The 26424-nt window shown below is 37.8% G+C and overlaps 1 protein-coding gene across 5 annotated transcripts in view; it reads left to right on the top strand.

Moving 5' to 3' along the window:
- SPIN1 (spindlin 1) overlaps window positions 1–19519 on the top strand; it is a 67930-nt gene extending 48411 nt beyond the window's left edge. For 4 of the 5 annotated variants that reach the window (XM_074811786.1, XM_074811789.1, XM_074811787.1 and 1 more), the window contains 4 exons: window positions 6151–6199; window positions 11550–11803; window positions 12813–13046; window positions 15789–19519. In XM_074811786.1, the coding sequence (XP_074667887.1) occupies window positions 6151–6199; window positions 11550–11803; window positions 12813–13046; window positions 15789–15988 (737 nt within the window). In that variant the 3' untranslated portion in view covers window positions 15989–19519. Of the gene's footprint in view, window positions 1–1359; window positions 1412–6150; window positions 6200–11549; window positions 11804–12812; window positions 13047–15788 lie in introns of all 5 variants that reach the window. The other variant, XM_074811790.1, reaches the window with a different exon arrangement.
- Window positions 19520–26424: the final 6905 nt, after the last annotated feature.

Here is a 26424-nt window from a genome sequence, read left to right as displayed (position 1 = left end):
AGAGTGTGGAACTAGTTTCCTAAGTGTAAAAACTGTAGTTGTTTGGGGGTTTATTACTATTTTTTTATAAATAATATCTGTAATTGTTTTAGCAGTTACTTTGTTTTAGATGCTTTTGATAAATAAAAAGTGGGAGAAAAAGCAATTTGAAACAATTCCAGTGTGTTACTATCATTTTACCTGGACATTATCCTTCATTTTTGGTGACTGAAAGGGGATCAGGCAGTGAAATTTGGGGGGGTGATGGGGGAGGGTGAATGTGAGTGTGCTTAACACTGCAACTGCTAAATCAAGCTGTCTTACTGTTAAATGTACCTGAACTACTTAAATTGGGTTCTTTAATTGATTTCAAAATCGTCACTAAAGATTCCAAGGATTATGGGTATACTATTTAAATATATCCTGTTATCAGTAAGCAAGATGCTATCCCAAGTGATAAATAATAAAGTGTCACTGTTGACATCTTGAACACTTCCCCCTTTCTGCATCACCCTTTCCACACACACACACACACCCCCCACCCCCCACCCCCCAGGTTAGATACAACTACAATACAACTTCAGACTCTGGATGTTATTGACCTTTGGCCCTATGAGTAGCTCACAGATTTCTTGCAGCTTTCCAGTAGCAGTGGAGGAACTATTGTTGAAGGAATTCTCCTGGACCAAGAAAGATCCAGGCAGGCAGATTTATCAGATAATTCTGATTTTTACCTTGTTATTAGAATATGCTAAATGTAAGAATTCTGTGCTGTTCCATCCCCTTATTTAGAGCAGCTGTAGGGGACAGAAATGTTCATGGTTGGTTGAACTCTTGCTACAGTTTCTGCAACTGTCTAGCCAAGTGAAGTGCTACACAATTAAACTGTGTAACCTGAGATGTCTTTAAAAGGAGTTTGCATCTCCTTAAGACATTACTGAATTCAGACTGTGTAAAAACAAAGGTGAATTCTGCGAAGTAGGCTTATAGTCAGTATGAAAGTGAGCTTGTCCTAAGATGTTCACATACTTGCTATTGTATCTTTTTGAAAGCTTGTTCTATTTCTATTAAACATCCAAATGCCATAATTTTTGTGTATTGAACTGGGAGCTATCTTAAGGTACTGACTGACATAAGAAGCTGAGCAGTGCTTAGTCATCTCGTTTGGCTTTGGTTTAGAGCTCACTACATAAATGAACAAGTTGGATCCTATCAAAAATACAAGGTTCCCAAGGTGAGAAGTAGTTAACAGGGCAAACAACCATTCCCAGAGGTCTTGCACAGCTTCTCCTTTGTGTTTATTGCAGATTCTGTATTAAATCTTCCTTCTGTTCTTCATGTTGGAAGACTAATGCTTTGTACCTCCCTTCTTATGCACAGGTTCTGAGTCCTTGAGCAGAGGATGGAAAACCAAACCATTCTGTAAAAATACGTGGGTGTTATTTCTGTAGTGTTTTTAACTACTTGAGCTAATTTAGTCCAAATCTTACTTTCCCTCATCAGCCAGTAATATAAAACATATAGTGTGTGTGTTCATGTTCTGATAATGCTGTTCCTCTACTTCATAAGAACAGATATATTTCTGTAAGAATTTTGTTTTTTAATAAAGCACCACCATATTTTTCATAAAACATGTTTCCTATGATGTATTCATAAAACGCAGCCACCTCATATACAGTATGATCAGTAAGCTTGTTTAGTGTTGTAGTCAAGTCCCAAAGTTGGGTTTCCAATCAAGCTTTTTGTAATATAATTTTTTGATTTCCAGTTTATAGTTCATATAAACATGCAGTTTAATTATTTGGTCTTATAACAGTCAGAAATTCCAAATAGGGTCTTTTCTGCAGTAATTGGCGTATGAGGCTTAATTTTTGAAACCCAAACATTTCAGATGTCACTACAACTGGAAATGCAGGTTCCTGAGGATTTGATAAGAGTTTGAGTGTTGTAAATATAAGATGTAGTATTATTTTAATTCTGCCATTTCTGTAACTTTGTTTATGTCCTCTTGAATTTTTCATACGAAAATGAAAAGGTTAAAATACTTATGAAGACTTCAAAGAATAATGGTACTTTTAGTACTTGACTCTCTTGTGTGACACTACTGCTATGATGAAAATTTTCAACATATGTATTCCACAGCTATGCTTGGAATATGCACATAGTATTAAATTTAAAAGAATTGATTTGTTTAGACCTATAGAGAAACTCAAATATTTCTCTCTAGGCGTTAGTCTAAGTGGCCATAGTTGAAATTCTGTGCATGTTTGTCCATACATATAAGACATCAGTTACACATGTGTCAGTCCAGCACTCTGGCCAGGTTCTTTTAGATACTGCAGACAAGGAGTGTTCAATATTTTGATACCAATTGAAGACATTTGACATTACATGGGATTCGGATTTAGCAGAGCAGTATACAGAAACTGCAAGACAGTTGTAATATAGCAATTACACTATACAGTGGCTATCACAGTGGCCTGTTGATGGTGTGAGCCACCTCACTGTCTTTTGTCCTGAGCCCTATAAAAACCCACATGGCTGGCTCATGATGGACCAGGCTTCTCTGTGCTGTAGCACCCAGGAGACTGTCCTGACCTACAGGCTCAGGTCTATCCACCATGTCTGAGATGACAGATTTCAGCATGGTGATTTGTAGTTCTTGAGTATTCTCCCACCACCATCTCCCTTGCCTGACCCCCATCCCTCCCTGACAGCTGTCAGGGAGCTGCCTAGCACAGCCCCACAGCAAGTCTGCCAGTTGCAGTGCAGAGTTTGTAAGGGAACCCCCGGTCCTTAGTACTAAACCTTGAGCCCTCCTCCATGGTGAGGCCAACCTCATTTGCTCCTTTTCCCGAAACAGGTCAACCATTCTAGGGGTGTATCTCCTGGTTTAGCTGAAAATTTAGTTTGGAGATGAGTTAACTAACCCTAAAAAGATAAAATTCTTTTGAGAGGATGCATCTGGTGGTTGGTTGATTTTTATCATGGGAATAACGACTTTATAAAGATACGTTTTTTCCTGGATCATGTGAATAATCATCATGAGTGTTGTGGTTTAAACCCAGCTGGCAACAAAGTACCACACAGCCACCTGCTCCCATTGCCCCCCCCACAGGAGGGATGTGGGGACAATTAGAAGGGTAAAAATGAGGAAAAAAAAAACCACATTATGGGTTGAGATAAAAACAGTTTAAGAATTAAAAAGATATTATGATGATGATGGTAATAATTTAAAAATGGTAAGAAAAGGAGAAAAGAAGTAAGAGAAGAAAATAAAACCCAAGACAGACAAGTGATGCCAATGAAAACAATTGCTTACCACCAACTGGCCAATACCCAGCCAGTCCCCAGGCAGCAGCAGCACACACACCACACACATCCCACGCCCCTGTTTTGTTGCTGAACATGGCATCATATGGTATGGAATATCCCTTTGGTCAGTTGGGGTCAACTGTATCCCATCCCAACTTCTTGTGCACCCCCAGCCTTCTTGGTGGTGGGGTGGTGTGAGAAGCAGAAAAGTCCTTGACTCTGTGTAAGCACTGCTCAGCAGTAATGAAAACATCAGTGTGTTATCAACACTGTTTTCAGGACAAATCCAAAACATAGTCCCATACAAGCTACTGTGAAGAAATTTAACTATCTCAGCCAAAACCAGTACAGTTAGGAAGACTGGGAGAGTCATGATCAAGCCAGACATCTGGCCATTTATCATCCTCAGAATACATAGCAGCCATCACTTCAACAGTCTGTTTGATTTGACCTTAGTAAATGATCCCTACACATGGGCATTGGCTATGATCTGAGGCTGCTGTTTTCATTCTGAGAACTAACTTTGATTTTTCTGACTGTGCACATCACCTTTTATACATCATGTTATCTTTTGTAACTGTTTTTTCTGCATCTCTCTTCTGCTGACTTCTTCACTACTGCTCACAAGTAGCTTTCTAACAACCAGAACAAGCCCGCTTTCTCCATTCCTCTCTCCAACTTATTAGAAGCTTTCTTTTTTTCATATTCATCCCAAAATACCACTGGGATCAATGCAGTGTTCTTCTATCCACTTAGGATTTCTCTATTCCTCTTTTTCAGATTTATCAGCTAGTTTATTTCCAGCCTTTGTTAGTACTCACAATGTTTTACACCCTGTAAACTGGAAGGGCCCTGTCTGCAGACAGTCTTTTTAATACCCTTCATTACTCACAGCGCAAGTCACCTCTTTTTAGGCTCTTATTCATGACTGAAGTGCTAAATCAGAATTCCCAGTATTGTTGAACTGTTAGTACATAACATTTACCTTGTCATGTCACAGACTGTTGTGGCCATGATGCCAGTTAGTGTCAAGAGTTCACTGCTCTGTGACCAGGTTCTCTTACATATTGCACACAAGGAGGGTTTAATGTTTTAACACCTTTTTTTAAAAGAAGTTTTTTGACATTACACTGGTTTTTGATTTAGCAAAATCTTATAACCATAAAATCACCAGTACTTAGCAGAATATAGTAATTGCGGTATACAGTTGCATCTCAGTACACATGTGATTCTGTTTGCTGATCTCTAACATGCTTACTGTCACAGCACTGGGTGTCCCTAGTTGCAAGGAAGGAATATATGAGTTGAAGCCGGTTCAAGCCTTTGCTCTTCTCAAAGCTCTTTTTGTTCATTGTTTGTTTATGTGCTCTGTTAATGCTGAGATATATATACTTCCCCAGTGCTGGTCTGGCTAACTCGGGAAGATGTGTATTTGCACCCTTTTGATTAACTCCAGGATGAAAAGTTATACAGTCATTTTATTCACTTAACTGTTGTAGCTGATTGATCATCTGAACTGTTACAACCATTTTCCTAGAGCAAAGACCATACAGGTCCCTGTTGTGTTAAGTTCAGCTTTCTTATTAATAGTTATGGTCAGTCACTCCTTATGTTCACCCCTGAGCTTGCGTTTTGGGTTTGAGTGGCAAGGTTTTGGTAGCAGAGGAGCTACAGGGGCAGCTTCTCTGAGAAGCTGCTAGAAGCTTCCCCCATGTCTGACTGCCGATGCCAGTCGGCTCCAGGATGGACCCACTTTTGGCCAAGGCTGATCCAACCAGTGATGGTGGTAGTGCCTCTGTGATAACATTTAAGAAGGGGAAAAAGTTGTTCCACAACAGTAATTGCAGCCAGAAGAGAAGAGTGAGAATACGTGAGAGAAACAACCCTGCAGACACCAAGGTCATTGAAGAAGGAGGGGGAAGAGGTGCTCTAGGCACCGGAGCAGAGATTCCCCTGCAGCACATGGGGAAGGCCATGGTGAGGCAGGTTGTCACCCTGCAGCCCGTGGGGGTCCATGGTGAAGCAGGTGCCCACCTGCAGCACGTGGAGGACCCCACACTGGAGCATGTGGATGCCCAAAGAAGGCTGTGACCCCATGGGAAGCTTGCATTGGAGTAGGCTTCTGGCAGGACCTGTGGCCCCATGGAGACAGAGGACCCCAGGCTGGAGCAGGTTTACGGGCAGGACTTGTGACCCCACTGGGGACCCATGCTGGAGCAGTTCATGGAGGACTGTCTCCCATAAGAGGGGACCCCACACTGGAGCAGGGAAGAGTACGAGGCGTCCTTGCCTTGGGAGGAAGGAGTGGCAAAGACAACGTGTGATGAACTGACCACAACCCCTATTTCCCATCACCCTGTGCTGCTGGAGGGGAGGAGATGGAGAAATTGGGAGTAAACTTGAGCTGAGAAGAAGGAATGGATGAGGGAAGGTGTTTTTAACATGCGGTTTTATTTTCTATTACCCTACTCTGAATTGATTGGTAATAAATTAAATTTGTTTTCCCCAAGTCAAGTGTTTTGTCTGTAATGGTAGTTGTTGAGTGACCGTGTCCTTGTCTCAACCCACAAGCCTTTCACGATACTTACTCTCCCCATCCAGCTGAAAAGGGAGAGTGGTAGAGTGGCTTTGGTGGGCACCTGGTGTCCAGCCAGGGTCAACACACCACGGCTTTATGAGCACGTAGCCTGTGACTCTCTGCAGAGCCTTCTCCCATTGTAGCAGTTCACTGATCAGTCAAGTGTTTGGATTGTTTACATTTTGACATTCAAAAGGAAGACTTTTGTGTAAGATGGCTTTTTTGGCATTGTATACACACTTTATTTTTCAATAATTCAAACATCATTTATATTGTAGGTCATGCAGGAGTGTCTGCCAGCATGATGAAGAAAAGAACTTCCCACAAGTAAGTTGATAATATTTTTACTAAAGTACAGCTCTCAGTAACTGGAAGTACTGTTCTAGAAATATATATTGTTCTACTCACTTTGTTCTTGAAAATCATGTGGAATAATATTCAATCTGTGTACATGTGTAGAGTCAGACTTCTAGTTCTTTCGGAAGGGTGGTAGGAAAGAATGGCCCACAAAGTTTTAAATGTTTTGACCATTAATATGGAATTATACTTGAATGCAATTTTGTAATTCTTTCTAGAATTCAGAGAGAAGGAGTTGCAAGCCAGAAATTGGCCAAGTGTGCTGTAGGATCTGTTCTCTGGCACAGAGTTCATGTGTTGTCAGCAGGCCAATAAAAATTGCAAAACATGCTTACTGATAACTCAGTCTGGAAGTAATCTTAGAAATATCTAATCTTGTATTCACTACAACTATAGTTTTGAAAAGGATTTTTCACATTTCTAAAATAAAGAATATACTGAAATATTTCTGTAAGGAGGCTGCTGTCTATACATGTGTGGAGGATACCTGCTTATCCTACACATTCATGGCACATATTTTTCCCTCTACAACATTTTTAAATAGTAGCAGCTGAACATTGGTGAGTACCTGTGTGAAATAGAGGTAATGTTCTGGGCATAATTAGCGTCAAACAGCAAGATACCCTATGTGACTACATCTGTGGTGGGAGAAATCTAAGCTGGGTAAGTGTGAAACTTACTGAAATGTTACAAGTTGTATTTTAAGTGTAAAATCGTATAGTGGTGCATCAGTTGGAAGTAATTTGTTTGGTAGGTGTATTTTGCACAATTAACATAGTTAATCATTGCTAACAGTGTTAACTGTTTCCGAGAGACAACACCTGATGTAAAACTACGCTAACCCCTTCTACCAGCTCATCGTTATCCATTCTTGTCTATCTTCATAGAAGGCAAAGAGAAACATTTATTTGTCTAGAGGCAGGTAGAGTTGGTTAAAACTTAATTTTTCTTGTTCTCTTTCAACCGCTCAGAGAAAGGAGTGTATGATGGGAAGACTATCAGAGGTGGGTTGCCTTTTGTACTTGAGGGTGGCTAGATTTGTCTTTATTGTTGTGTTGATAATACACTTACTTAAATACCTAAATAGGCTGTAAATCTGTTAGCATAAAGGCTTTTATGGGGCATAAAAAGTTTTGATCCTAAGTGACATGGTTTTGAGGCATTTAACTCAAGCATCCAGCTTAGTTTTATGTGAATTTAGCCTAGTTTATTAATTATTTAGTAAAGGCTTTTTTGTACCAAATCAAGATGATTTCCTCGTGTGCTGCTCACTGACTTGTCTGAGAATGAGGCCAAGTAGTAAAGAATTATTCATATTTGTAGTTTACCATAAATGAGTATAATAAGAATGATCACGTAATAATATAAGCTTATATTACTCTGAGCCATTACGGTAGACCATGAGCTAGTAATGTATACTTAGTCACTGATTTAGTTATTTAGTTACTCCTCATTTAGAGAAAAAGAGGAACAACACTACTGGCACTCGGAACTCCATCAAGGAGATTTTAAACTAGCTTCAGAAGGGTTTGTGGCAGAGGAAGAAGCCAAGAGGATGGAACAGGGCATGGCTCAGTAATTGAGTGATAGAACGAGCAGTGTGGATAGGTCTTTACTAAATGGTAGTTAACTCTTGAGCCTTTCAGAAATGGTTCCTGTGGTTATAGGGCAGTTTTTCCAAGTGCTCTGTCAATGGGTAGTGGGTATCTCTGCCAATATGAAGCTGACCTCACTGGCATCAGATCAGTCAGTAATCTCCCACATCTCGTTCTTTCTACCCTTGGTGCATAAGGAGAGAGTACAAGAAATAGTATAAAACAATCCTTTCTTCATAAGCTCTTCAGATTTCTTGTAGTTGACAATTCAAGGACTTTGAGGTGCAGGTTATATGTGCAATGTAAGTGAACTTAAACATTTTGAAATTCTCATCCCACTTTAAGCTAACTTGTAATCTTAGTTCCTGCAGCATCTGAAGATGAAATTCACAACTGAATGGTGGCTTTTGAAGAGAGTACAGAAAGTACTTTCAAACTTTTGTCTCAACTAATGTGCCTCATAGTCTGAATGTTGTGAAAAGTAGTTAATAACAATTCTCGCATCACCATTCTAATATTAATGACAATCTGTAATAAGTTTTTGGTCCTGTTTTTAATAACTTTTCTGCTTAGCACCATGAAAGACTTGAAATTGTACTGACCATTGCTGCTGTACTGCATTTATACTTATTTTATAGTTTTCCTTCCTGTTTTTTCAGTTTATCTTCTTTCCACATCTGAGGGGTATGGTTTTCTTTCATCCTTCTATTTTTTTCCTTAGTTCTACCCTGTGGTGTTTTTCTGAGATTATATGATCAGGAAAAAAAAAAAAAACAACAAAACAAACAACAACCAAACCAAAATGGATAACTTTACTTGATAGGTTATTGCAAATTGCCATTCTTGTTTTTATAAGTGCAACCCTGAAGTAATGGTTCATTTTTCTGCTGCTAGTCCTGTGCAGTTCTGCACTACATTGGTTTCCCTGGTAGCAGCTGCCAAATAAAAATTTGTGTGAGAACCATATAAATACAGCTTTAAAATCTGGGAAGATTTTTGTCTGTGTAGTCTTTAGAAAGTTTCTAAAGTAACTGGTTCTGATAATGAAACCTTTTCACATAGCTAGGTCTTACTTTCCAGCTTAGTGCCTTCAAGATAAGGAAGAGCATCTGAAACTTGTGGGAATTAAAGGGCCATTTACAACGAAGATGTGTCTGATGTGTCAAGAGCTATTTTCAGGACTTGCTATTTTCTGTTTTTCCTGGCTCCATGTTTTACATGTCTAGAAAAATTGTTATCCAGTCTTCAGGAGCAAATCTTTGTGGAATTTTAAAGATAGTTCTAATGAAACAGAAGGTAAAAATTGTGTTGGGCCTTCTGGATATAGCATCATAGAAAGTTATGTACATTTGTATTACTTAGTATATCACAGAAATAACACACTGTTGAGGAGAGGAGAGGTTTGAGTTGATTACTTAGTTATCTTGCATGGAAGTATATTTATAGCTATTATTTATTGATAGTTAGAAACCTATGCTTGCTTTCTTACCACATGTTCAGATGCAAGAAGTAGTATGTTTTCTCTGATAATTTACTAGTTTGAAAATCTCATTTCTTACAGTATGAACCACTGCAAATGAGAGTGAATGGCTGTTCAGTAGTACAGCCTTCAAACAAAAATTTGAACTGCAGGTACACTTGGTGGGTACTTGACTTGTAATTAGATTTGTAATGCTTTTTGCTCTCTGAGGCATTTTAAAGGTAGTTACCAGTTTGAACTTAGTTATGTAGACTTTTTCCATCATATTCTCTAAAATGAGTGCAAAGCTTTTCACTTAATTGTTCCAGATTAAACATTGAAGTGAAATATGCTTTATAGGCAGAAAGTGAAAATGACTGTGAGGTTGAACATGAATAGTATGTTTTTTACCTTTTTCAACAATGAGATGATTAGCAGCGTAGGCAAACTGCTTAAAACTGGCATTGTTTTATCTGTTTTAACTTTTTATCTTCAATTGGTTTAATTCTGCTTTAGAATGAAACTATGATACATTAGAACTAAATAAATGAATTCCATGCAAAACAAACTCATTTTTATTGCACTGAGAACCAGATCTCTGATCTCATTTTGTAACAGTAAACTATTACTGAGGCTGTTACAATTAAAATGTATATATATACTTGAGCAAGAATTAGAATTTGAAAATGTGTTCTAGTTTCTGCATAAAATTAGAACCAGCTTTGTGGGAGAGTGTCTCTTAACTGGAGGAGTTTGGAGTTCCTATATCTGTACATTCTAAGTTAGGAATACCAAAAATGCAGTTTGGTCTTGCTGAAAAGCTCAAATGATAACAAAAGTGAAATTTGACAAAACCTCCTGCTAAGATCTTCATGGTGAATGAAAGTCTGGAGGTGGGACAAGCTGCTGAAGGAATTGTACATCTTGTTTTTAATAGTTGTGATTACATCTTAAGCATTAAGCATTATAGTGTCATGTAGTGAGCGCATTATTCTGAAAGACTGCTTCCAGGGTTTCCGTGGTATGATTGTTATTTGTCTTTTTTGGATCATACAGGAACTTCTCTGAGAGCATTCATTGTTCCTGGAGACATTTCTCTTTGATCACTGTCTCTTATCTAAAGAGGAGTATTGTTTTTTGCAACTGATACTCTCTTTTAGGTGTTGCTTTTAAGGATGCTAGTTGTGTGCATATTTTACAGCCATTTCAATGAAGCATGCTATAAGTAGTAACCCAAAAATTTATTTCACAACTAGTTGACATCCATGAGGATTTCAATCAGACAAACCTCTAAATAATCTTTTTAGGACTAAACACGTGCATTGTAACATGCTAAAATAGACACAATATTAATTTCTTAGCACCAATATATGGCCATAATGTTCCTTAGTTTCTTCTTCCCTTTGTATGCAAAATTGTCAATTCACATTTTTAATAACCAGGTAGAACAAAACTTTCAGTGCATAATGCTTTCAGTGATTTGAAACTGTCAAATAGCTTACATGACTGTTGATCAGAACAGCAACTGTTACTAACCAAAGGGAATTTCCACGCAACTTTCATGAAAATACAGAAAGGACAAAAAAGTATATTTAATCTATTTTCCACCTATAGATTATCCCTTCCACCTACAGAGTATCCCTTCTATTGCCATTACCATTACATATCATTTTTCTTTTGCTATACTAAAAAGGAATGCTAGAGAAGTGTTGTTGCTGCCATGTGTCTTTGAAAATGCTTGGAGTCAAAAATACCTGTAAATGGAGAAGGAAGCTAAATTTCCATCAGGTGAAAACACAAGTTAGGGAAAAAAAATGCCTTGGAAGAATTTTAGTCAGCGACTGGTAATGTTTCCACTGAGTACTTCCTCCTGGGACAGGAGTTGTGTTTACTGTTCTGCAGAGAGCAACAAGGAAGTAAAGTTATAATACTGCCAGGTAACCTTGTGCTTAGAGACCTGATCAGGTGAGTTTTGCTTTTAATATTCAGTGTAGTAAGGGCTAAAATAGTTCTTTTGGCTTAAGCAAACCAGTTTTAGAAATGCCTATTTGGAAACCGATCTTATAAAGAACATCAAAAATGTTTCACTACTTCTCAGTGTGTTTTTCTTTTTTCCAACGCAGTGTAATATGCTTTATACCCTAATTTGACTAAGGTGCACTAAGCTATGAAATATATTGCCATCTTAAAGTGTACAGCTCTTGTCTAGTGTAGAATTTGGAATATGTATGTACCTGTTTAATATTATGTTTGTATCCGTGTACAGAAAGCATAGAAACAATGTGGGACCAAGCAAACCTATTTCTCAGCCACGAAGAAATATTGTAGGCTGCAGAATACAGCATGGATGGAAAGAAGGGAGTGGACCTGTAACACAATGGAAGGGCACAGTTCTTGATCAAGTTCCTGTAAACCCCTCTCTCTATCTTATAAAGTATGATGGATTTGACTGTGTGTATGGACTAGAACTGCACAAAGATGAAAGAGTTTCAGCACTTGAAGTTCTTCCAGACAGAGTTGGTAAGTGTTTTGGGTTTTTTCTCATTAATTCACATACATATAAGCTGACATGTACTATTAAATGTTCTCCACTAATCTGTCCAGACTTCCTCTAAGATAACATCCGACCACTTCAATGTTACTAGTCAATTTCATTTTTGTCACACAGCAGGTAATCTAAATGCTCTTAAATTTTCTTGATTCCACAAACATTTCATGATACCAGTCGGTGCAGTGCTGTCTTCTGTCTTTAAATAGTGTGCAGTACATTCTGCTGTTTTTGTTTAGAGTCTTATCCTTAAGAACCATATGTAAAGTTAACCTTGATATTTCTGTTAAAATTTAAACTCTAAGCCCTATTGGCTGTGTTGTCTGCTGTGTGTGTCTGACAGTAATAATGTTACATTTTTCCTCATGTACTTCCCCTAAAGTATTTTTAATAATGGGGAGAAAAGGCACTTTCTAAGTGAAATAACTTGATTAGTAACAAAGCTTTTTTGATTTTCAGAATTAGCCCGGAATTGTTAAACTGCAGGTTTTTCAAACTGTAGAGTTCAATATTTACCCAAGTAAATACTACTTTGGAAACAGAATAAACTGTGGCTTCTTCTGACTGCAAAGCAATTGCTAACAGTCTTTAGAGTGGTGTTAGGGGGAACCAAACCCCAGAGTTTCATTAATAACTATATAGAATTGATCTATAATTGGCCTCTCTTCCTTTTCTCCCCTGCCTGCCTCTCCCCATCCAGTGTCTACTTAGAATAGAAAGAGTCTTCACTGCTGTGGCCTCAATGGATCTCCCTTTACCTTGCATTATGACTAATCGTAGGGAGTACGATGATGTATTGTTATTTTAACCACATTCTGAAGTTCTGCAGTTCTTCAGTATTAAACTCTCTGGAATGGACAGTGTTTTGTATATTAACTGACTAACTTCCAATCACTTGTTTATGAATAAGGGTAAAGATTATTTTTCACAAAGACATGTATCTGTGCTTTTGAATGAATTTATGAAATGCTGTAATTTCAGCTTCATCTCGGATTAGTGATGCCCACCTGGCAGACACAATGATTGGAAAAGCTGTGGAACATATGTTTGAAACAGAGGATGGCTCAAAAGATGAATGGAGGGGGATGGTTTTGGCTCGAGCTCCTATTATGAACACATGGTTTTATATTACCTATGAGAAAGATCCCGTCTTGTACATGTACCAACTCTTAGATGATTATAAAGAAGGTGACCTTCGCATTATGCCTGATTCAAGTAAGGCTAGTTACTGTTTTCTTCTGGAAAGTGGTAGCTTTTTATATTAATGTTTGGCTGTGTTTTATTTAAGGACAGGAGAGTTGACAAACAAAGATCATGTTTGTTACTCCCTTTAATCTTACTTTTTTTAACTATCATAACTAACAAAGGTTATTATAGCACAAAAAAACGTCTGTGTTAACTGCTGAAATATTTTATCGGCAGTCACGTATGCAGGGAAAGCATTTTCCATAATCCTAATTCTGCTGAAAATATATACATACTACTGTGGAAGAGGGTATGCTTGGATTTCTTAATGGAAACTGACAAACCAGAAGTTTTCCACTGTTGTTTTCTTATAGAAGTATCACATCTCCTTGAGATGGCTCTTTATTTGTGTTTCTGAATCGGTTGTTGTGGGAGTAATATTTTCAGACCCACTAATATACTCAGTTTAATTTCATTGGGGTAGGTGGCTTCAGTGTGAAAAACTTTTGAGTAACTTATTGGGGGAAAGAAATACTAATCTTTTGAAAATTTGTTTTCTCTCACATGTTGCAACACACTAGCAAGAAAACTATTTCACCAGATTAGGAGGGATATTTTTCTCTCACTTCTTGAAGTGAAAGTCATCGGGACTTTCATACTAGTTTAGAAGGATTTTCAGAGAATCAATATTGTTCAAGTGATTTGGATAGCCAGTACAAAAAAGAGGGGAAAAAAAGCTTGTGAAGTACTTTGGTTTTATTTCTCCCATGTACCTAAAACACACTTCTCTGGAAGAGGCAATCTGGGCTTTAAAGAAAATTAATAATTGGTTAACTGTAGTGGTTGGTTACATAGTGCTTTACATAAGTATGAGTTATAATTAATTTGTTGAGTTTGAGTCTGTCTTCCTTCGGATCTAGTACTAACAGTCTGATGGCTAAATAAACATGTGGCACTTATTTGCATAATGTCTGTAGTAGCCGTCTGTGTTTAGATATTTTTTTCTCCCACTCCAACAAAAAAGCAACATGTCTGCTGCTTGTAAAGAGTGAGCCACAAATATTAATTGAAAAAAGTGACCTTCCTCTTCCTATAGAAATAAAGCAAGCTCTTTCAAATTTGGACCTTCAAACAATTTTTTGTCTTAACTATTAAAAAGGACTTGGAATGTATTGTAAGTCTGCTTTGCTTTCTTCAACCTTCAGGTGTGGGGGTAGGGAAAGACCTATGCTTTCTCTCCATTTAAGAACTAATTTGATTTTAGTGCACTTTTTCCTCTGTGCTCACCACAAGACAATCTACTACTTACCTGTTTCCAAAACATTTCTCAGTATTTGCTACCGTCTCTGAAACTGAATGCTTTCCAGTTCTTTTGAATTGTGTCCTTAAGTCAGTAATTGGATGTTCAGAGTAGTATTTTTCAAATCAGATTTTAAAATACCTGAAGTGTGTCTGTAAATCTGGGGAACTTGCCATAGTATTGTAACTAAAATTTTTAGGAAACTCTCTCTTCTCAAAGACAGGCTTTGCATATATGAGAAGACCAAAATTTAGATAATTCCTTTTAAGCTTTTTTTGGTCAGGGGAAAATGTATTGCTGGATCTGATACTAAAACTTTGCCAACACTTAGTAATTCCTTCCAAATGAAAACGTAAGAGTTTAACTTGCACCTTTGCCAAGGAAGACTCATCACATAAAACTGATATTAAGAGGATAATAACCATGAATGACAGTGTGTTTGTAGAGGAACTGAAACAAAAACTGAAAGAGAAACTTCTTAAGTTTGTGGAAGAATCTTAACTATAAGTAGAAGCCAATCTATTTATTCCCTGTTGGGGTTTTTTTGATTGTTTGGGAATTCTTTTACAACTCTTAGAACTGAAAAGAAAATGAGTGAAATCTGTAAGGGATTCTTAATGCAAACTTGGAACAAAGACATTAATTTAAAAGCTTAGGATTTCCAGAATAAAAGCCACATCAGGTGTGACCATTAAAAAAGTGCCTCACTGGAATACAAAACACAAGTTTATCTAAACTAGTCAACAAAAAGACAAGCTGAGAAAGGTATGGTTAGCTTCCGGTTCTCCAGTAAAGTGCTTTTTTACTTTTATCACATTTTTTCTGTGATTGGCTTATAACCAACCCCTTGGCAGTTGGCATGTTACAAATCACAACTTTTTGTATCCAAAGTTAGCATAGGCATCATCTAAAATCTATTTCTTGCTAGGTATTGCTAGACAGGAAAATAATATGGTTAGCCTTTACCAACAGCATTATTCCGATATGGAGTCAAAAGCCCCTTTTAATAAGGAGTTTACATTTACCAACAGTTCAGAAGAGATGTTTTTGTTGCAGTGGCATGCATGCACTGAAACTTTGAATAATGTGTGTAGAAAGAAGTTTAGTTTGGCTGCCTTTCTGCTAAGGACACCCAGTGCCTTTTTCTGCTGGTGGCTTAAATTCAATTATCCACAGACACTTTCTATAACTTGTGCATAAACCTTCATGTCAAAAGATTTACTTCTCTTACAAATCAAAGTGCAATTTTCATCATAATACTGAAAGACAGTATTACTTGAAATTTTTTCGGCAACTGTACTTTCTAGAAGCATGGCAATCATTAGGTGCTTGTCTGAACAAAACTTTCTACATACTCTGTATTTAAAACTTCTGATTGTTTCATATGAGTTTTAAAGAAAGACTCTGCAGTTGTCTTCCATATTGAAAAATTCCGTTAATGTCTACTGAAATACACTGGTTTTGTGTTACAGATGATTCACCTCCTGCAGAACGGGAACCAGGTGAAGTTGTGGACAGCCTGGTAGGCAAACAAGTGGAATATGCCAAAGAAGATGGCTCAAAAAGGACTGGCATGGTCATTCATCAAGTTGAAGCCAAACCATCTGTCTATTTCATCAAGTTTGATGATGATTTCCATATTTATGTCTACGATTTGGTGAAGACATCCTAGACGTCATCGTGAACTTTTGCCAAATTTGTGGAACTATTAAATGTAAAATTTGTAGACACAAAGACTTGACTGCTTTCCAGTTTAATGAAAGCTTAAATGTCCCTGCGAACCCACAATCTCTGCCAGCAAAACTGTTTTGTTCTGAATAATACAAACAAACGTGACACATTTTGTGTAAGAGAACTCCTTTTCTTGAAGGAAGTCAATATATTTGGGCAGGAGGGAGTTAAAAGCAAAGAACAGCTGCAAATTCAAGCTGTGTAAAGTTGATCTAGTATTGTAATCATTAATCTAAATTTTTTCATAGATTTTAACTTTTTCTTCAACCTTGCACTCACTTGTTCAACTGCCACATGCAAGTGTAGTTTGATATTTTGATATGCCTTCTTTTGTAACATTAAATTTAATTTCTTGGCTACTGGCAGTCCTTGTTTTCAGGGTTGGGACAGAGGTGACTTTTCTGAAAGGTTTAAACAGTTTGCGCAGCATTGAGGAGTGCCTAACCCAAGTAACACCAACCTGCTGTGTTTCTACACTTCATTTCAAATTTAGCTTTTTAAGAACTTGCAGTACGTGGAAATACTTGTGCATTTTTACTAGTCACAGGGCAGTAGGATATCAAGTGTTTGACTTATGCACCTTTCAGTGAAAAGGCTTTAAACTATAAAAATATATTTAATCTGTATAGCCAGTTAATTAGAAATGCAGGTTAATGGCCCATATTTACAAGTTGTAGGAACCAGTAAAATACATGCAACAAGGCTGCCTTCAGTCCTAAATGTTGTAATTCTTTCTTTGTTATACACACTTCTCAGCAAAACCCAAGTGCTTGGTGCCACAACTTTAACAGTATATATGCTATTTCAGAAGATTTTAGACTACGCATTGGCAATCAGTAGTCTCTCATTTAATATCAAAACCTAGCAACCTGAATGTTTGTGTGTGGACTTAGAAGCCTAACAGTAGTTAATATTTTACATGGTAAATACAATCTCATGGCAGGGGGGTGGGTGGGGGTGTTCTTTTACACTGAAGACTTACTTTAGAGAAGGAGAAGAGTTTGTTGCCTTCTGCTCAGTCTGTTGCATTCCTTTGGTTTGTTTTGTCTTTAATCATTTTGGTTCAAGAAGGCATCTTCCCAATTTATTATTTTTCTGGCTTTTCCACATAAGGAGTGTCCGGACAAATCTACAGCTTAAACCTGTTGTTGCCTTTTGTGATGTACATTGTACTTGCTTTGAGGTATGCTGTTAACATGAATTTCATTCTATGAACACTAGAGTTCTGCATGCCAGTGGTGTACTATCTAATGGAAGCTATAGGCAGTCTCAGTGGTTCAGTCATCTGCATTACATTGTGGATGTAAATAGCAGCCCACAACAGCAAAATCCTTTCACAGTTTTAACCTTGCAGGATAGTTGTAAATGAAAATTAGCGGTTTTTAAGTGTGGAAGCTTTTAAAAGTATCAGAATTGCAACAACAATCAGCACAGCAACAAAATTGTCATGTTACACTAAAGCAGAGCTCTGCAAGTTTCAAAGAACTGTTTCATATAAATACAGTATGTGAAGAGAGTCAACACTGTTGATGGAAGGAACAAATACTCTGATATCAAACTGTATGCTATTAGTGGAAGGATGCAGGAGAGGTGCTGTTAATCAGAGATCAGAGGTCTGGGTTGACCTCTATTGTGGGTATTCTTGATATTGAAGACTCAGTGGTTTAAGCCCCTTTCTGTCCATTTTTTTGCCTAATTTCATATTTTAGCCTTAAGGCTTGTGCCTCATGCTGTTGAATGGTAATAAATACTCTCCATATAAATATGATACCTTAATTCTTTGTCCATTGCTACTATATTGCATTACGTCCAGTATTTCATCATGGGCAACCAAAGGCAGGCTATTGTCTTTCAGTGAATAGCTTCTCAATGCAGTCCTTAAGCACTAAGTACCTGAGTCGTAAATGTTCCTTGTGTTTTGAACAAAGTGAGCAGATTTGCAACACAGTGTTTTCATCATGCAGATCTGTTATGTGTTTTCTATTGACTCTTAAGAGTCCTGCATGTAAATCTCAAAGCTTGAGCCTGGCTCCATGAGCCCAAGTTGATATTTGTGGCACAAGAATGAGTGAGTGTATTGATTATACACAAGATACATGAATAATCTAGTACACTGAACTTTGGGCTATATATGTGAGGAATACAAGGTTTGTTTTGAAATATCTGAGGTTTAGGTCTACTGGAACATTTTTAGCATTAGGCTTGCATTTGTGGGTTTTCTGCAAGCCTCTTGAATACACCACGTATTCTGCCAATTAGAGTATAATCTATAAACTGTAAATTTTATGGTTGTTTTTAGATGTCCCCGTTGTCTGATGTGTGGGTATTTCTTTTCATCTTTTTTTCCTCTTTTTTTTTTTTTTTGATAGCTTAAACCACCTTTTTGAGGCTTGAGACTAATTCCACTCCCTGCCCATCTGCTTTGGGCTTTGTTTTAGGCTCATGTTTCAGATCTGCATGCAGTGCTTGCGTTACCCTGGTAACTAAATGTTGGTTCCTTGTTCTAGGGGTTCAACATTACTTTCCAAAATCACATAGGACTTGTGATGGCACAAGCCATGGATCTTTGTATAAAAGTTATTTGCCTTTCACATTTACCTGCTCTAGTATTGTTGTATATTGTGTGTGTGCGTGTGTGTGATGTCAGGCTGCCATGTAAAACTTTTTAAAATTAAAAAAAACAAACCTTAAATGCAGACCATCCTTTTTTGCATGCTTAGAGGGTTAGAACATTCAATGTAACAAACTAAAGTTGCATGTTAAAATGTTTAGGTTTTTGTTTCGTTCTGTTTTTATTTTGTGTTCAGTTTTTTGTGAATTTGCTTATTGTGCTGTTTTAATGGTTGTTAGTAGGATTAAATGCACCGGTGAGACGAGCATAGTGCCAACAGAAGGTAATTTTCCAGTTGTATGTGTCATACAGCATTTGAAGGGACCACGTATTCTGTTAAAGAAAAAATAAAACTGCAGTTGATTAGCAAAACACTACATTTTTCTTCTTTCTTTTAAGTGCCAAACCCTAAACTATGTTGGACTAGATTATGGGGAAAACCCTTTTTATTGCAACAGGTAGCAGCCTTCTTTAAATGAATGAATTTAAAATGGAGCTTTATCTTCAGATAGAATTGACTGGTTGCTTCAGGGAGAAGAATTATAGTAAAAACAGTTTCTGGTTCCTTGAAAATGCTGTGCTTTTTGTATTTTACATCATTAGTGCAATTTGGATGGTTCTTGGTATGTGTATAGTTCAAAGGTCTTCGTGTTCACATTTTAAAATTAGGTAATGACTTCATCTTTAGAGCTTGGTTTCATTATTTTTATTTTATTTTGAACAATGTAGACAGTTCCCTGTTCTCTGCATTTAGAAGTATAAACACTTTAAATCTGTTACTTAATTCTGTAAGTAATTTTTATAACTATGATGTAACTCTATCCTTAAAACATTTAAAATAAACCCTTTATGTGCAACTTATGACTGTAAATTTTGTTCTCATGAGCAAAATGTAATGATGTGATTTCAGATGGTGAAGAAGCAGTTTTTTCAGTTTTCTAATTAAAAAGGATTTATTGTTTTAATGCTGATCCATATATGCTGGTATAATACTTGCCCTATGAAATAAGTTTGCTTGCAAGGCCAAATACATTTTTTTTTTTTATTCCAAGTAAGTATAAATGCTGATATGATGAAACTTGGCTAAGGTAAAGCATACTGTGAAATTGTATTTTACCAGAGAAAAACTCCGCTTCAGGAGTTAATGCAAGTCTGTGAAGGAGTCTCTATTACCAGAGCACACAAAATACTTCAGCAGTGGGGAACAGCAGAAGCATTTGGCACTGTTTAGGTGATACATTTGTCTGCTTTGAATTAATAAATTTCAAAACTCAATTAAGCACATTTTACTGATAATAAAAAAGCAAAGTTGATCCAAATTAGTGATGAGCAGGGAAGGTAACACCACCATGCTGCAGATTTTTTTAAGTCTTGTAAATTGTTATGATTAATGCATGAAGACTTAATTATTTTATGTTGTTAAATTACTAAGGCAGACTTTCAATATTGAACAGATTTTCTTTATTCCTACCTCTTTTCTGATAGTAAAGGGGTAAGTTACAGGGATACACCAAAATGCATTTTTTGGCACCCAGCTCATTAGATGTATACTGAAGATCTTGGAGCATGCCAGCATGCAGTTGGGTTGAATACCCAAGCCTCTTCTGTTCTCTTAGTTCAGTGTCCTGTCTGCTATATCCTCTTGCCTGAGACACTGGTCCCAGAGAAGATTTATATTGTGTACATCTGCTGATGAGGGAGAGTCTAAGACTTTGCCTTAGCAAGAGTATCCCATCCAGAAAGCAGATGTTAATCCATGTGAGCTGGCTACTTTAAGTTATAGTTAAAAATAGATACACCAGCATTTTATGACTAATGCCTGAACCTGTTCTGTATTACAGCTGATAAACCAGCTTCAGTTTTGTAGCATCTCTTTCCTCTTCATTGAGGAAGGGGCCTTATAAAAACAAAGATATTTTTGTTCTCTATTACTGCAGTAATGAAACTGCCCCTGAAAGCTGGTTACTTAAGAGCTCATTTACAAGCAGCTCAAATGTCAGTGCTTTGAAGGCAGTAATGTCTCACAGATTTAGGAGGGCAGGTTTAGGAGTCCTACCCAGAGCTACAGCTTTGATACTACTGTACTCTTCACATCTGTCAGGTTCCCCCTTGGGCATATGAAGAGGTTATATTTTCAGAAAAAAAAATAGCTTCTCTCTGCTCAGTGAGTTACTTCTTTTGAAATTAATAGTTTTTTGAATATTCATGCTGTAAGCAGTTGAGCCACTGATGGTTTCAGTGGGCTCCATTGGTTTTCAGAACAGGTAAGCTTTAGTAAGGATATTTTGGAGGAGGTTGGGCTGCTGCAATTTAAGATCATTAAGGTCTAGAAGGAGAAGTAAGAATAGGTCAGGGAAACAACAGGTATGTTCCTTCATCCTCAAGCACAATACAAAAAGGTTGTCACTTTATTTTTTATGCTTAGAAGAGTTTTTTTTCAATCTAACTAGTTTCTTTTTCAGTAAGTTCCTGCCTTGGTGTGTTACATCACTTAGCTCTTTTCCCTGCCAATATCAATACCTTACCATTTTAATTCATTTCAGTATTGGCAGCCTGGAAAAGTTACCAGGCTATTACACACTTTTTTCAGGTTCTGCTCTTCCTATTTTAATAGTTTATTGCCCTGTGAATTCCTTGATTTCTCTTCCAAATTCAGAGTGCGGAGCTGCATATGCACAATATACAGCTGTGTATGCACAACAGAAAGCAGCCAGGGGCTCAGCAGTGTAAGGTGGTGTCTACTTAACACTTCACTATTCTACTTAGATGTTAATTACAGATTTCCGCACGTTATTTTTCCGAAATCAGTAATGATTTGCATAACTTCTACACTTTGTAAATAGTTTTGCATTAAGTTAAAAAACCCATATACTTTGGCACTGGTTCCACTCACCCCACCCCCATGCAATTAATCCTTAAATTTACTTGCATTCAATACAATCTGACTTTTACAAGTCCTTTTTTAAACATTTTGATGTATTTTAGTGCCATGTTGTTCCTCAGGTCTCTGCACGAGACTGGTCTGTTCAAAGTTGACTTTGATAATGGACATCTGTGCATTTACTTTGATCCCAGCAAACTTATTACTTCTTAAGAATGACATGACATGAGAGGCATATTTTTGTTAATAAAATAACACAACTTTAAATGCACAGTCATGATAAAGTGATTTCATATAAACAGCTGCTATTTTTGGAAGGGAGAGGACTGTTGTGGTTTTTTTTTTTCTTATATTTGTATGAAAGGTGGCTCAGTGACAGGACAGCTACCTTTAAGTATGAGAAAGGAAAGTTAAGATCCGTACACATTTCACTCAACTGGATTTTGGGCTGATGATTTTCAGTTCTGCTGCACTAACTAGCTACACATGGTATTATATTCACCTTTGAACTGGACTGGGGGATGACTTCTCAAATCATCTTCACAAAGACTTTTATCTTTTACCACTGGAGTCTTGCACTGGGAACACTGGTTGTCATGCTTTCCACAAAAGGTCTAATTAGTTTGATTTTACAACACTGTTTACTAACCCCTTGCCATTTTTAACTTAGAGAAGCAGACGTCTAATTTGAACTCTCATTAATTTAATGAATTAAAAAACTAACCTTTTAATCTTGTAAAAACAAAGCAACACTAATAGCAGAAGCATTAGAGAAGGAATCTGTAATGATTCAAAGGTCTATCCTCAAAAATGTGAAAAGGATAGCAACAGCAAGTTTTACAATTGACTTTTTGCTACATTACCACACATTTCATTATGGAAGGTTGAAACTGTGTCTTGCTGGGAATCCTCATTAATCTTTGGTTTTGTTCACTCATTCTGTTTCTGCCTTAGAAGGATATTCCTTCTGCCTGATACACAACTCTCTACTATTGTTAGTGAGGCTCAGTGTATTGTGTACTTAGAAGCTGGCAGATAGAATAAAATTTAAAAGTGGAGTAATGGTGCAGTTTTCTGAAAAAGTGAGGTAGAAAAGCTAAGTACTAAGAATTTCTGATGGTAGAGAAAAAGAAAATGGACCCAGTATCTACTACTCATAAAAGGACAACAAAAGTTTATTCCAAAAGAATGAAAGTAAGACTAACCAAAAGGATGCTCATAATATATAATAAACACTATTAGGTTTTACTGAGGAGAAAAGAAAATTGAGGTTAATTATTGCATAGGATGGGCAATACTTTCTAACGCTGTAAATCTAGACATTATTATCCTGGTCTTTAACATGACATTGCAAGGCTAGCAGTGTACATGGGAGAATTGATTCCTAGCATTTTGGCTTCCACAGAATTAGTTTAACATAGAAATTCTCATATTTAAAACATAATCAAATTGTGCAGGCAAATGGCCCAAATTATTATCATATGTGTAAATAACACTTGCAGATTACAAAATTACAACTACCGAAAATTACCACTAATTGCTACTAACCAATCCTACTCTTACAGATAGTCTGAAAATATGAAAAGAGAGATCTGAATTCCTTAAGACTTTTGTAGAATACAGTTGTGTGTGAAAGGAAGGAAATGCTTGGAGAGTGCTAAAAATCTCACTGCAGAAAACCTGTGATGCCTGTGGTCATAGCCCTGAAAACCATTTTTCGTGCTTTATGCTGAGATGCTCTTCTGTGGAGTAAACACCTTTTTTTGCACTCAACATAGGTTCTAGATTGCAAAAATAAGTGATGCTGATGACTTTATCCACTTGAGTCAATAAATAGCAAAGGAAAGTATGCACTGTGCTGCTGAAGACAAATTTGAATTCTGTATATATCTGCGTTTCTGTAAACTATCTGGTTATATCATTGGCAAACCTCTTAGAAATAACTAAAGCAATTTCAAGGTTTGTTTTGGTTTGTGTTGTTTTGCTTTTCTTACTGGGATTAGTCATTAATCTTGAATGGCTACTTGGCAGGGTAATTGTGCAGAATAACCTCCAGAGAAAATGATGTAGGGGAGTGAAGAAATCACCTAGCCAACTGACTGAAATCCTGAACTGCCCTTTGGGATGGCAGTGAGACAGCAGGCTCTGGCAACGTACAGCAGCAACTGAACCCACTTTTTACTAGGCTCTCTGCCATAGCTGTAAGGATATAAATAGTTCTGAAGCAATAATCCGTTAATCACTGAGCCAGATTAAGGTTGGTCCTGTCCTACACTGTAGTGTTCTCTTTGCAAGGTGATTAACAACATATAAGGAAGACTCTGTCTTGATGCTCAGGTACTGAGGGATCTAAGTCTGTTACTTGTTTTCAGGGTGCAAGTCCATCTCAACAGGAAGAATTTGTGACAATCGGAGATGCAGAATGTGATGTGGTTTCACTGTGAACATGGAAGACTTGTGCTTTGAGGCTTCTTTAAAACTTAACTCCCTATCTGTGCAGACAACAGATTTGCCCTTCTAGTGGCAGATGACCTGTAGAGCTTCCAGGCCCTTGAATCCTGGGCCTGACTTTGTGCTTCTTCACCATGTCCCATTTGCAGTGGCTTAGCCCCAGAACTGTCCCTGGAGCAGAATTTTCAGTTAGCCTTCCAATTTCTTGAATATGAAGAAGACAAGGATGAGTTCAAATAATTCCTCCTCTGAATTGTTTCAGCCATAGAACAAGTTTTGGGATGAAGTTATTCTTGAGATCCAAGAATTTAAAATAGCTGTATTGGATTTACATGTCAAGGTGTTGGCAGCAGGGGGGCTGTAGGGGTCACCTCTATGAGAAGAGGCCAGTAGCTGCCCCTCTGTTGGACACAGCCAACCCCAACAGACCCACAACAGGACATGGCTGAGCCCATCAGCCAAACTGGTGGTGCCTCTGGAAAGCATACTAGAGAAAAGATACAAAATGCTGTACAGCAGCTGTGTGAGAGAGAGAGGAGTGTGAAGAGTATGAGAGAAATAGCCCTGCAGGCACCAAGGTCAGTGAAGAAGAAGGGGGAGGAGGTGCTCCAAGCACCAGAGCAGATTGCAGCCTGTGGAGAAGACCATGGTGGAGCAGGTTGTTCCCCTGCAAGGACCACAGTGGAGCAGATATCTACCTTGCAGCCTCCAGAAAACCTCACACCAGAACAGGTGGACATGCCCTGAGGGAGGCTGTGACCCCATGGAGAGCCCATGCTGGAGCAGGCTCCTGGCAGGACCTGTGGCACAGGTTTTCTGGCAGGAACTGCAGTCCATGGTGGACCCGCACTGGGGCAGTCTGTTCTTGAAGGACTTCAGCCCATGGAAAGGATCCACGCTGGAGCAGTTTGTGAAGAACTGTATCCCATGTGAAAGGCCCCATCCATGCTAGAGCAGAGAAAAAGCATGAGGAGGAAGGAGCAGCAGAGATGGAGTGTTATGAACTGATCACAACCCCCATTCCACAGCTCACTGTATCATTTGGCATGGGGGGAGGAGGTAGAAGATTCAGCAGTGAAGTGGAGCCTGGGAGGAAGAGGGAGGCGGGAGGTAGGTACTTTTGGTTTTGCCTTTGTTTGTCACCATCTTACTTTATTTTTAATTGGCAATAATTTAATTTTCCTCAGGACGAGTCTGTCTCACCTGTGACAGGAATTGGTAAGCAACCTCCCTGTCTTTATCTCAGCTGATGAACTTTCTCTTCATATTTTCTCCCCCTGTTCTGTTGAGGAAGGGGAATGAGAGAGTAGCTGGGTGGGCATCTGGCCGCCACGCAATGTTAACCTGCCAAGATAGCATAAGGATTTACCCTACTCTGCAACCTTGTGTATGATTTTTTTTTTCCTTTGGCTAGGATAATTTTGTATGTAGTTGAAAATTATGTGATTATACAAAAATCAAAGTTCATAAGGCAGAGAGACTAGCAGGTAACACCTGAGTCTTTGACCTCTTTCATTCTCCCAAGTTAAATGTCATTTCACAGCTCTAAAATACTGTTTTCCTAACCCATGTTCAATCAAAGGAACAGGTCTTCTTTTCCTAGGCTTTTTCTTTTTGCAGTGGAGTTTTGTTACATGTTAATTGATAAAACAATCAAAGGAGGGTTGTGAAAGAATGCCATGAATTGGTAAGGGAACTGCTAAAGCTGACAGAGTGACCCTGAAGAAGCAACATTGTGATTGAAAACCTGAGATAAATGCGAGAGATGACACCCTAAGAACATCAAACAGGGAAATAACAAGATAAGCTCACAGGAACAAAAGCTACTGACAAAACCAAGGAGGGAACTACTTGAAATATGAGTGAGCTTTTCTCATTAACATAGTAAAAACCCACCCTTGAGTAAGAGAAAACCCCCTACCAAGAAAAGCCCCTTCCTCAGTGAACATGCAGTTAAAAAAGAGGATCCTGTGACTTTAAATGGAGATGAGACATCGCAAGGACCAACGAGCAGGAGGGTGGCCAAATTTACCAGTAAAAAGTACTGATAACTGTCACTTGGAACTTATAAATGCTTACCATATGTTAACCAAGATGAGCAAGCTTTGTGGAATTACTACATAGCACCTATCTCTGCACAAATATGAATCAAACAACTGTCTCAACCCTGTGTGTTTTTCAGCTCATTGTACACCAGCTAAAAGAACCCAGATTTTGGGACAACATTTTCAACCTATGCCAATTTGAAGTTTCTTTCTCTGTGCAAAACACACACCATGTTTTAATTGTCTTAGCTTCTAATTATTTTTCTGTTTCTAATGGTTTTAAAATTAGGGAGCATGAGACTAAAAGCTAGGGGATGTTGTGTATTCTGGGTATGTCTGTGCAAGGGAAAGGTCTTTGGGATTTATAGTGGTGAGATAAAGCATGTACA

Source organism: Strix aluco, chromosome Z (genome assembly GCF_031877795.1).
Source record: "Strix aluco isolate bStrAlu1 chromosome Z, bStrAlu1.hap1, whole genome shotgun sequence".
NCBI classification, from domain to species: Eukaryota; Metazoa; Chordata; class Aves; order Strigiformes; family Strigidae; genus Strix; species Strix aluco.
This window is presented reverse-complemented; position numbering and strand designations above follow the sequence as displayed.